This window comes from Gastrolobium bilobum, unplaced genomic scaffold (assembly GCF_033153095.1).
Source record: "Gastrolobium bilobum isolate Gb01-03AN ecotype WA unplaced genomic scaffold, APGP_CSIRO_Gbil_v1 utg110062, whole genome shotgun sequence".
In the NCBI taxonomy this organism is placed as follows: domain Eukaryota; kingdom Viridiplantae; phylum Streptophyta; class Magnoliopsida; order Fabales; family Fabaceae; genus Gastrolobium; species Gastrolobium bilobum.
In genome coordinates, this window is record NW_026895113.1 from 1 (window position 1) to 12,279 (window position 12,279).

Genomic DNA, 12,279 nt, shown 5'->3' on the forward strand with positions numbered 1-12,279 from the left:
AGAGAAATGTGAACAATTCGTGTTCAGATCCACGCTAAAACGGTCATCATGAACGTATTACCGCGGTTGACCAGAGTGCGTGTAAATGAGTTATTGGTTGAACGCTAAAACGATCAATATGAACGTTTTAGCGCTCATAGTCAGAGAAATGTGAACGCTTCGTGTTCAGCATCACGCTAAAATGGTCATCAGGGACGTTTTAGCGCGGTTGACCAGAGTGCTTGCATTTGATTTATTGGTTGAACGCTAAAACGATAAGTATGAACGTTTTAGCGCTCATGGCCAGAGAGTTTCATAGTTATGCAACTCTAGACCGCTAAAACGTCCTGAATAGGAAGTTTTAGCGCCCAACACTTGTAAAAAATTTCTTTTCAGATTTCCAACACTTTTCTCTCCTTCCTTCTTCATTTTGCTAATGGGGTATGAAAATGGAAATTACTTACTTGGTACAGTGGGTTGCCTCCCACTCAGTGCATGTTTAACATCGCGAGCCTGACGGGTATGATCTATCTTACCTCCAATAGAGCAACTGTCAGTAGTTGCCTATCCACAACACTTCCAACATATAACTTCAACCGCTGACCATTGACTGTAAAACTTCTGTCTGAATCCAAAGAACTAATTTCTATAGCCCCACAAGGTTTCATGTCTTTCACCACAAAAGGTCCAGACCATCTAGACTTTAACTTCTATGGAAACAGCTTCAACCTGGAAGTGAACAGAAGTACTTGATCCCCCACCTTGAAATCCCTAGGTGTGATCTTCCTATCATGCCATAACTTTGTCTTCTCTTTATATAGGCTTGCACTTTCATATGCAGAGAGACGGAACTCATCCAATTCATCCAACTGTAGTAATCTTTTCTCTCCTGCTGCCTTTGAGTCGAAATTCAGAAATCTTACTGCCCACAAAGCCTTGTGCTCCAATCCGACTGGCAAATGGCATGCTTTCCCAAACAATAGCTGAAATGGAGACATTCCAATAGGAGTCTTGAATGTTGTTCGGTATGCCCACAGTGTGTCATCAAGTTTCTTGGACCATTGAGTCCTAGCATTCCCAACAGTCTTCTCCAATATTCTTTTCAATTCCCTGTTGGAAATTTCAACCTGACCACAAGTCTGTGGGTGATATGGAGTGCTTATCTTATGCCTCACTCCATACTTAGCCAGAGCATACTCCACCATCCTATTATCAAAATGAGTTCCCCCATCACTGATTATAGCTCTAGGGACTCCAAATCTTGAAAATATATTCTTTCTCAGAAAAGCAATCACCACCCTGGAATCATTGGTTGGTGTAGCTATGGCCTCAACCCATTTGGACACATAATCAACTGCCACCAATATGTACTTGTTAGAGTAGGAAGATGGGAAGGGTCCCATAAAATCCATACCCCAAACATCAAATATCTCCACCTCCTGTATATTATTCAAGGGCATCTCATGTCTCCTGGAGATATTCCCAGTCCTTTGGCAGTTGTCACATGCCTCCACAAACTTCTTGGCATCTTTATAAAGAGTGGGCCAATAGAAACCGCTCATCAATACTTTTGCTGCAGTTCTCTCTCCTGCAAAATGTCCACCATAAGCAGAACCATGACAATGCCACAATACATCTTTCTGTTCCTCCTCTGGAATACATCGTCTGATCACGCTATCTGAACACCTAAAAAAGAGATATGGCTCATCCCAAATGTATCTCCTCACATCATGTAGAAACTTCTTCCTCTGTTGCCATGTAAAATCCTTAGGCATCATTCCAGCAGCTTTATAGTTGGCAAAATCAGCAAACCATGGTGGGGTACTAATGGATAGAACTTTATTCCCCACCATCTTCGTAACAGCACGTATTGCCAGTACTTGTTCATCAGGAAACTCTTCTCTGATCACTACCTCTGGTCCTTCTTGAAGTTCTTTTCTGTAATCCTGGACAAGTGATCAGCCACCAAGTTCTCAACCCCCTTCTTATCCTTGATCTCTACTTCAAACTCTTGTAGGAGTAACATCCAGCGGAGTAACCTGGGCTTGGCATCCTGTTTGCTTAACAAATACTTTAAAGCTGCATGGTCAGTATAAACAATAACTTTTGACCCTAGCAGATATGGCCTGAATTTGTCAAATGCATACACAATAGCCAGTAATTCCTTTTCTGTGGTAGAGTAATTCCTTTGTGCTTCATTTAGGATTTTACTGGCATAGTAAATGACATGCAATAATTTATCTACTCTTTGGCCTAGTACCACTCCTACAGCATAGTCACTGGCATCACACATTAATTCAAATGGTAATGAAAAATCAGGTGCCATCATGATAGGTGCAGTGGTCAACTTTTCTTTCAAAACATGGAATGCATGCAGACATTCATCATCAAAAATAAATTCTTGGTCCTTTACCAACAACTTAGATAAAGGCTTGGCAATTTTTGAAAAATCTTTAATAAACCGCCTATAAAATCCTGCATGACCAAGAAAGCTCCTCACACCTTTGACATTAACAGGTGGAGGGAGTTTCTCTATCACAGAGATTTTTGCCCTATCCACTTCTATTCCTGTTCTAGACACCTTGTGCCCAAGAACAATTCCTTCAGTCATCATGAAGTGACATTTCTCCCAATTCAAAACCAAATTACAGTCTTGACATCTTTTTAAAACAGAATCTAAATTTTCTAGACATACATCAAAATTAGAGCCAAATACAGAAAAATCATCCATAAAAATTTCTATGCATTCTTCTACCATGTCAGAGAAAATGGAAAGCATGCACCTTTGAAAAGTGGCAGGAGCATTGCATAAGCCGAAAGGCATCCTCCGGTATGCGAAAATTCCATATGGACATGTAAATGCAGTCTTCTCCTGATCCTCTGGGGCGACAGCTATCTGATTATAACCTGAGTAGCCGTCCAAGAAACAGTAGAAAGCATGTCCTGCCAATCTTTCCAACATCTGGTCCAAGAAAGGAAGTGGAAAATGATCCTTCCTTGTTGCGTTGTTCAGCCTCCGGTAGTCAATGCACATTCTCCAGCCAGTGATTGTCCTTGTGGGAATCAGTTCATTATTCTCATTTTTCACCACAGTCATCCCCCCTTTCTTGGGTACTGTTTGAACAGGACTCACCCAAGCACTGTCTGAGATAGGATAAATCATTCCAGCATCAAGTAGCTTCACAACCTCCTTCCTCACTACCTCCTTCATAGTGGGGTTGAGTCTCCTCTGTGGTTGCCTTACTGGTTTGATTTCCTCTTCCATCAATATTTTGTGGGTGCAAAAGGAAGGATTGATACCCTTAAGATCTGAAAACTGCCATCCAATAGCCATTTTATTCTTCTTGAGTACCTTAATCAACTTCACTTCTTCACTCTCAGATAACATTGCATTGATGATTACTGGATATGTTTGATCATCCCCAAGGAACACATACTTCAGATTTGAAGGTAGTTCTTTAAGCTCTACCTTAGGTGCTCCCTCTGGAATGTCATCAATCTTCTTTTCAAGCTCTTCCACTTCTGGTTCCTCTTGGTAATCTTCTGTACATTTCTCCTTTCTAAATCTTTCTTCCTCCAATGAAAAGTCTTCTTCTTTATTCACTTCTTCCACAACCTCCTGTATCACATCTAATCTGAAACAATCCCCCACATCAACAGGATGTTTGATGGCTTCAAAAACATCAATTGTAACAGTTTCCTCATCCACCCTCAACAGCAACTTCCCCTGTTCAACATCTATCAGAGATCTTGCAGTTGCTAAAAAGGGTCTTCCTAATAATAGAGGACTTTCAGTATCCTCTTCCTCCATGTCAAGTATCACAAAATCCACAGGAAAAATGAACTTGTCTACCTTTACCAAGACATCTTCAACCACACCTTCAGGCTTCTTAATAGATCTATCTGCAAGATAAGATTAGTTTCCTTCAGGGTGTTGATTCCCAAGGCTCTACATACCGTCAATGGCATCAGATTTATGTTGGCCCCCAAATCACAGAGTGCCTTCCTCACTTCCACATCTCCTATAGCAATAGAAATGCTGAAGCTTCCTAGATCTTGCAATTTTGGTGGAAGCTTCTTCTGGATCAGGGCACTACATTCTGCTGTCAGGGCCACTGTTTCACCATCATTCAATTTTCTCTTCTTAGTAAGGAGATCTTTCATGAATTTGGCATAGTGAGGCATGTTCTCCAAAGCCTCAGAAAATGGAATGTTAATTTGCAAATTTTTGAAAATATCCAGAAATCTTGCATAGTGTTGTTTCTGAATCTCCTTCTTCAACCTCTGAGGGTAAGGAACTTTGGCATATGGAGACAAAGTGACTGCTGGTCCTGCTTGTCAGCCATCTTCTTCTTCTCCCACTTCATCATCTTCTTGGGCACATCATTTTCAACTACCACCTCTTTTTCTTCCTTATCTTCCTTCACTGTTTCTTTTTCTTTATTTCCCTTCACCTTTTCTACTCCATCATCAAAGACTACATCTTCAACCACAACTTCCTCTTCATTCTTCTTATCTTCCACATTCTTTTTCACCTGTTGAAGCACCAACCCACTTCTTGTCATGATTGATTTGTAGTGCTCTTTAGGATTCACCATTGTATCACTAAGAAACTTCCCCTATGGTCTCTCAGATATCTGTCTTGATAGCTGACCGATCTGGGTCTCCAGATTCTTGATAGATGCTTCCTGATTTCTAAATGAAGTCTTGGTCTCTTGCATGAATGCAGATGTTTCCTCTCTGAATGAATTAGACCCCTGAATGTAATCTTGAGTAGTCTTGGATAACTGAGCAATGGCTTTTTCCCATGCAACAGTATCACTTGGCTGTGATAAGTGTGTTGGAGGAGGATGCAGTGGAGGATTCAACTGATGGTTGGAACTATAACTAAACCCTGGGTGCTGATTCTTGTTCTTCCATGGTGGCACATACACATTTCGCCCCTGGTTGTTGTAATTCCTCTGGTTGTTATTGTCATACCACACTCCATTAACTTCTGCTTGCTCTGATGATCCCCCATAATCACATTCCTCTGTCACATGGCCCTTCCCACAGATAGCACACACGCACTTGGTGTCCACAGAAGCAACCTTTTGTGAGGATAGTTGCTCAGTGAGAACATCCAACTGCTGTTGATGTTGTCTCTGTGTCTGCATCAACTAGTCATTCCTTGCCAATAGGGCATCATACCCATCCAACTTGATGATCCCTACCCTTCTGTCAGGCAATGAGGCATTATCAAATTCCTGAGATGCCAATGATTCAAAGATATCCAAAGCTTCTTGAGGAGTCTTGGTGCTCAATAATCCACCAGCAGTGGCATGCACCAATGTCCTAGTGTTGGTGGTCATTCCTTGTAGGAAAATTGCTGCTTGTTGCCATGCCTCTATTCCATGCTGTGGACATTTCCTCAATAAAGTCTTGAATCTCTCCCAGGCCTCATAGATGGATTATGACTCTTTTTGCTTGAAGCCTGTAATCTCATCCTTCAACTTAGCCCTTTTGGATGCTGAGAAAAATCTCTGCAAGAACTTGGTTTGCAGATCATCCCAAGTTGTTATAATCCCCTGTGGCAATGATTGCAACCATCTCCTTGCATCATCCGTCAGTGAATGAGTGAATAGTCTCAACAGAATTGCATCCCTTGTGACACCATTAATTTTCACAGTATCACACAACAGCAGAAAATTTTCTATATGCAAGTATGGGTCCTCTGCACTAGTTCCAGCAAACTGATCTTTCTGTACCAAATGTATCAATGCAGGCTTCAATTTGAAGTTGTTTGGTTCCACTGTAGGGCGCACAACACTCCCACTGGGAGGGATCACTGCAGGAGTCATGTACTCTCCCAGTGTCCTCTGTTCTGGTGGTGGTCTGTAGTTCTCTGCCATAACTTCTTCTTGGTTTACAGCACTGGTTTCACCCCTTTCTTGAAACTGTCTTCTTTGTCTGGCTGCCCTTTTGTTCTTCCTCACTGTCCTTTCTAATTCTGGATCATACAACAAAAAATTTGGATCAACCGTACCTCGCATACACCAGAATTAAAATCGACCAAAAACTTAACTAAAAGTAAAATGCTGAAAATAAAAGATTCAATCTCAGATTTCTATTAGTATCAATCAATGTTGAAAAACAAATCCCCGGCAACGGCGCCAAAAACTTGTTGCGGATCTAGCAAGTGTACTAGTCGTACAAGTAATAAAATGACGAGTAAAGATCGTTCCCACAGAGATTTGTATTCAAACACCAATGAACCATAGAAAACTAATTTGAATTACACAAAGGTTTGTAAAAATCATGAATGTTTTGTCACCAGAAATTTAATTTGAAAGTAAATTAATCTAATACTAAAAATTTGAATTAAGATTTATAAAAACAAGTAGTCAGAAAACAACTTTCCTCAACAATAAACTCATGTAAATTGATCATATGATGAACTCTTTTTCCTGTGATGTTAATCAACCTTTTACTTATCCTCAAGATGTAATCCCTTACTACCCTGATAGATACATTAATCAGAAACCCCAATCCCTTGGTGATTCCTTTCTTAATACATGCATGAGATACTAAGGTCTTAAGATTACATCATAACTATAGTATCAATTCCTTGAGTACTATAATCCTGATGATGAGATTGTCAGATATAGGAGTAGTGTAAACATTCATGTTCTACACTCCCCCCTTAGTAGAAAGAATTGAATCAGAAAATATCATATCAACACATGAAAAACACTTCATCATATTAATCAAACATACATAAGAATATCATTGAGTTCCATTGAATTCAGACTACAATGACTCTACTCAGACATAACTAAGGAAGATATAAGAGAAGAAAGATCAAACTCCATTTCCATGTAGTGAATCTTCAATCTCCAAGTGCAATTACAATAGAAAATTAACTAATACAAAGACTAAGTCCTAAAGAAATTTAGAGAGAAGTTAGATCAGAGAATCTGATGTAGGAGAGAGAAAGAGAAACTCCAGATTTTCTAAAATGTGAAGGCCTTTGCCTTATATAGTTTTACAATTTAAAACAGAAATTTAATATGGGCGCTAAAACGTTCAGAATGAGCGTTTTAGCGTCCATGCTTGACGGATGCCCAACTGTCCTCAACTGACTTGAACGCTAAAACGTTCATGAATGGTCGTTTTAGCGTCAACGCCTTGTGAATGCTCAACTGTCCTCAACTGACTCCACCGCTAAAACACTTGGTTTGGACGTTTTAGCGTTGGAGACCAGAGGCTTTTTCTAACATCAGGGTGCTAAAACGCTTGTTACAGGAAGTTTTAGCGCCCAAGACCAGCAACTTTTCATCCTCGGAATGCAGCAGCGCGCTAAAACGTTCTGTGTGGACGTTTTAGCGCTCAACACTTAGGCATTTTCCCCTCTTCAGAATCTTCTTCCTTCTCCAGTTGCCTTTTTAGCTTGCTTTTCCTACAAGAACAATACAAATTCTCAATAAAGCTTCTAGAACTTGTAGTTGAGGACATTCTAGGATATTAACCTCTTTTTCCATCATTTAATCACACAAATTGATACTAATTCATGCTGAAAAATCTGATGAACTAAGGGTTTATCAGTGCCCGATAAATATCAGGATATGTGCTCGACGAATATCCTAATATGGATCTATCAGCATGTTATCATTAAGTTTTAGGGGTCCAATGGCTATCTAATTGATTAGACTCCTATATAAACGTCCAATGAAGGTTCCTAAACATGAATTAACATAAAAACACATCAGATTGTTGAAAATCAAAGATTAAATACAAATTTGGCTATATTTTGACATATTGAGGGAAAAACTCAATATCTCGTTCATCTCTTAATCTTTTTCTGTTCTTTCACATAATTATGAACGCAGAGAGATTGCTCTATTGTTGTTTGAACTTTTGAGATTGCTGTAATTCGTTCATAGATGTTTGGAGAGATCCTATAGGTTATAGGTTGAGAGTGATCAAAGATTTGATCATAGTTCTTGTAAAATCTCCTTGTAAAACAATTTTTATGGCACCGTTTATAAGTTAGAATATAGTGGAATCGTCATCCTCAATCTGGATGTAGCTCTCAAGTGGTTAGAGAGTGAATCGGGATAAATCTTGGCATGTTTCTTCCTTTTCCTTTATCTCTTTTGTTATCATTGTAATATCTCTGTTATTTGATATGTTTTAAATCTGTTTTTATATTAGGAAATGTTTGATTTATGTTCTACATATTTTTGGGTGTTTTCCTGAAAAAAAATGTTTTGATTTCTGTGTTTCTTGCATTGTAAGTTAAAACACAATTCAGCCCCCTCTTGTGTGATTATTTAGTCATTCTTTTCTTCTTCTTTTTTTAGTACACAATCATTCTTTTCTTTACATCTTGCCCTTTGGGTATGCAATGGATTTATCAACTAGCTAGAGCTTAATTACTCCTACTCACAATTTTTTGAAGATTGGATAAGCATCAACTTTTTGCTCTAATGCTTTATACTAGAGGAATATTGATGTACAACTATTTTAGTAGTTCTAGAAGTTTTCTAATTGTTTGTCTTCATTTTGCTTCTTTATTCTCTGACAAAGTGGTAGTTGGGTTACTTTTTCAGGTCTTCTATGTGGAGAATTATGTGGTTGTGAGGCAACTTTTTATGGTGGAGTATGCAACTAAGAAGTGAAATTTCTATTTCTTCTCCAAATGGAGTTGCTTTAGAAATGATTCATTGTTGAGTTATGGTTGTGCCTCTTTTTCTGCAACAAGTTGTTCAATATTTTCAATAGTTGCTCCAGTAATTGCTCGAGTTTCTACAAATTACACATAAAACATGTACTTGTAATTCCCAACCAAAAAAAGGCTTAGCTAATGCTATAAAGCATGTCTAAGTCTGAAACAAAATAAAAGGAAATCAGAACAGAAACATTACATAAAAGAAACTAAATTCCATAAAAGGAAAAAGAAGAAGAAAATGTTCTACAAGAGTAAAATAGGAGAAGAAGATGAATGAGCGTATGGAGGAGTGGAATATGATGAAGCGATTCTTTTCCTTTAGTCCTTTTCTTTTTTTATATCCCCAAATGCTTGCCAAACCAGCCTTTTTCAATTTGGTGGGAAGACATTCCCTAATGATTAGAGAGAGAATAAGCCAAAAAACCATTAGCCTAGGCCTCACTTTTTGTAGTGAGGCACTATCTCAGCATCATGCGTGCACGATAGAGAGTTGTGCAGGGTGAAGGAAATTTCCTGCGGTGAGGATTATGAGCTCATTTGTGAGATACAACAAAAGTAGACCTTTAATAGGCCTTGGATAGCCGGCTCAACTTATTGGACTTGTGTTGACTGGCCAGAACAAAAGGTTGTTTTGCTTTTTGATTTGATTTGTTAAGCACTTTTGTCCTTTTATGTTTTGTGCAAAATACTTTTGCCCCATTCTCAAACCTTCCTTTAGCTTAAATTTTGTGACTTCTTTAATTACTTTTCTTTTGATGAGCTGTCACATGAAAGCTTTCAATTTCCTTCTTTTACTTCGATTCCTACATAAAATGAATTTTCACATGTTCGTAACTGTTAAAATCATATGGAAGATCGTAGCATCGTACGATCCCACGATTTTTTCCTTCTTCAAATGAGCTGAATCACATATAGGATAGTTTTCTTCTTAGATCGGTTGGATCGATGGGTAAACACGTAGAACCGGTGCAATCAAACAATCCCACGATTCTAGCAATTCGAGGGAAAAACCCCAATTTGATAGGAACAAGAGTGAGAAGAAGGAATCAGTTGGTTATTGTCATTGGCAGTGGTCATCAAAGACCAAATCCACAAAGAATGTAACCATCATTGGAAGAGATAGAGAAAGAGAGCAAAAAAAAAAAAAAAAATTGCCCAGTTACTTGAAGAGAGAGAAAATTTTATTTTGAAGAGAAAAGAAGACTAGTTCTTTTTAAGAAAGAGGAAGAGTCATTTCTAAGAATAGCTTACCCACTTATCCATGTTTTAAATTTTGTCTCTGCATTATTTTTAGATCCTTGCACTTTTTTTTTACTGATTCAAGTTTACAAATTTTAACTTTAAGTTTTTTTTATTTTTTTATTTAAATTAGCATAATAATTTTTTAACATAACTAATAAAATTTGATTGTAAAATTTATAATTTAAAGTTTTTAATTGAATTTAATAGTTATTTGAATAATAGATTTTGAATATTATATTATATTTTCAGTAAGATATATTTATTTGATAAATAAATTATTATTAAATTATTTAAATTTAGTGATGATTTGGATTTATCTTTTATATTTCAATTCTTTTGCTATCTTTAATAATTAAAGTTGTAATTTAAATATATATATATATATATATATATATATATATATATATATATATATATATATATATATATATGGAGAATGATATACTTATCACCATAAAAATTTATCACCCTTAAAATTAACCTAATCATCGATGATTTCCATCAATCTAATGTTTATAATTTATTGGAAAATATTGAGTCACACTTATTAATTAATTATCAATTTTCAATAAATTATAATCGTTAAATTGACAAATATCAACGGTAATTAGGTTAGTTGCAAATGTGGTAAATATTTTTGGTAGTAAGTATATCCTACCCCCTCTCTCTCTCGCTATATATATATATATATATATATATATATATATATATATATATATATATATATATATATATATAATTTCTTATAATCAAAATTAAGAAAGAAAGTAAGTTCTTATGATCCGTATTGATCCCACAATTTATTATCTTATCACCCTATTTCGATACACATTAATTGTTCATTTTAAATCCATATCCAAAATAACATAGATGTGCTCCTTTTAGTCCAATTGCAAGTTAAGTCACATGCTCCAATAAGCCCAAACAAAAAATTGTAACATTTAGCTTGGGTTAGAGTTAAATCAAGTTAATTGACATGATTAGCTGGGAATTTCCATCATAAATTTAACTAAGATAGATTTCTAAATTCAGATATATCATCTTCCTTACCTGAATATGTTTAAAGAGGTGTAGCTCATGTCTGATGATAGATTTTATGGAGAACCAGCACACACACACACAAGAATTGATCTAAAGAACAAAGCGGAAAGTATATTTTAATTAGGATTATTTTTCTTATTCTATTTATAATTTAGTACTTTATTTAGTAAATTGTATTTTTGTCATTTTATATAGTAAGAACATTTTTAACTTAAATGATTTGTTTTGTAATTATTCAAAATCTAAGTGATAAGTTTAAAATTACATGCAATTAAATGATACATGTTATAAGTACAAGAACTCAAAGTGGAACTTTTTTTTTAAGAACAGGGAATATGTTATTCTACCTACCCTTATTTTGCTTACTTATGCTTACCTTTTTCAACTCCGTCAGATTACAATCTCATCAAACGGTAAATATTTATCGAATAAAATAAATCACTTTTTCCTTTTCTTCCTCCTCACTTCCTCTCATGCCCTTTCTCTATCCTCCCTTTTCTCTCTAAACCCTAAATTCCAGGAACGAAATCCGTTCCTCCAAAATGAAAAACACATACTCGATCAAAGAAAGAACGCAAAACACGTATCGTCGACGACCATCATTTGAAAAACCATCATAATGTAACTAACTATTGTATTCAATTAATTAAAAGAATCTAATGAAATTCATAAATACAACCATCCATTATTACAATACCATAACAGAATAATAATAATAAAATGGTATATTAATTATTATAAATAATTTTAAATCGTATATTAATTATTATACATAATAATAATGTAACTATGGTATTCAATTAATTAAGAGAATATAATGAACCCCAAAAATACCATCATCCATTATTACAATACCATAACTGAATAATAATAAAATGGTAAGCAAATTCAACTTTGGAATATTCTTTAAGAGATTTTATTTTATTTTTATTGGGTCGTCATACGATGAATGAAATCAAAGAAGCATTAATGTCTCCAATATAGTTCAAAATGAATAAAAAATCATAAAATGTTAAATCGCAACATTAAAAAATAATAAAAAGTAAAAGTATTTGAAATATTGATAAAAAAAATTCTGATAAAAAAACGATAAAAACTTAAAAAATTGTGGTAAATCGAGATTTTAATTATCATGAATGTGTTACCAAAAAAAAAAACGAACCATTAATGTTATTTTTTTTAAGAATATAGGGATTATTGTTTATTCTTTTAGAGGATATAAAATTGTATCATTTTATGTGAGAGAAAGAATACACAATCATGGAAAAGAAAGTGAGAAGTTTTTTAATTTAAATTTAAATAAAAAA

The 12,279-nt window shown here is 35.6% G+C and overlaps 1 protein-coding gene and 1 non-coding gene across 2 annotated transcripts; one reads left to right on the top strand and one right to left on the bottom strand.

The window, feature by feature from the left end:
• Nucleotides 1-5,138: 5,138 nt before the first annotated feature.
• On the bottom strand, nucleotides 5,139-6,011 carry LOC133311780 (uncharacterized). The gene is made up of 2 exons (XM_061512913.1): nucleotides 5,633-6,011; nucleotides 5,139-5,365 (listed from the first exon to the last, which is right to left on the bottom strand). The coding sequence occupies exons 1-2, from the start codon at nucleotides 6,009-6,011 to the stop codon at nucleotides 5,139-5,141; spliced, it is 606 nt and encodes a 201-aa protein (XP_061368897.1).
• Nucleotides 5,368-5,474, top strand: LOC133312708 (small nucleolar RNA R71). The gene has a single exon (XR_009751725.1). It is a non-coding gene; the product is annotated as a small nucleolar RNA R71 (small nucleolar RNA).
• Nucleotides 6,012-12,279: the final 6,268 nt, after the last annotated feature.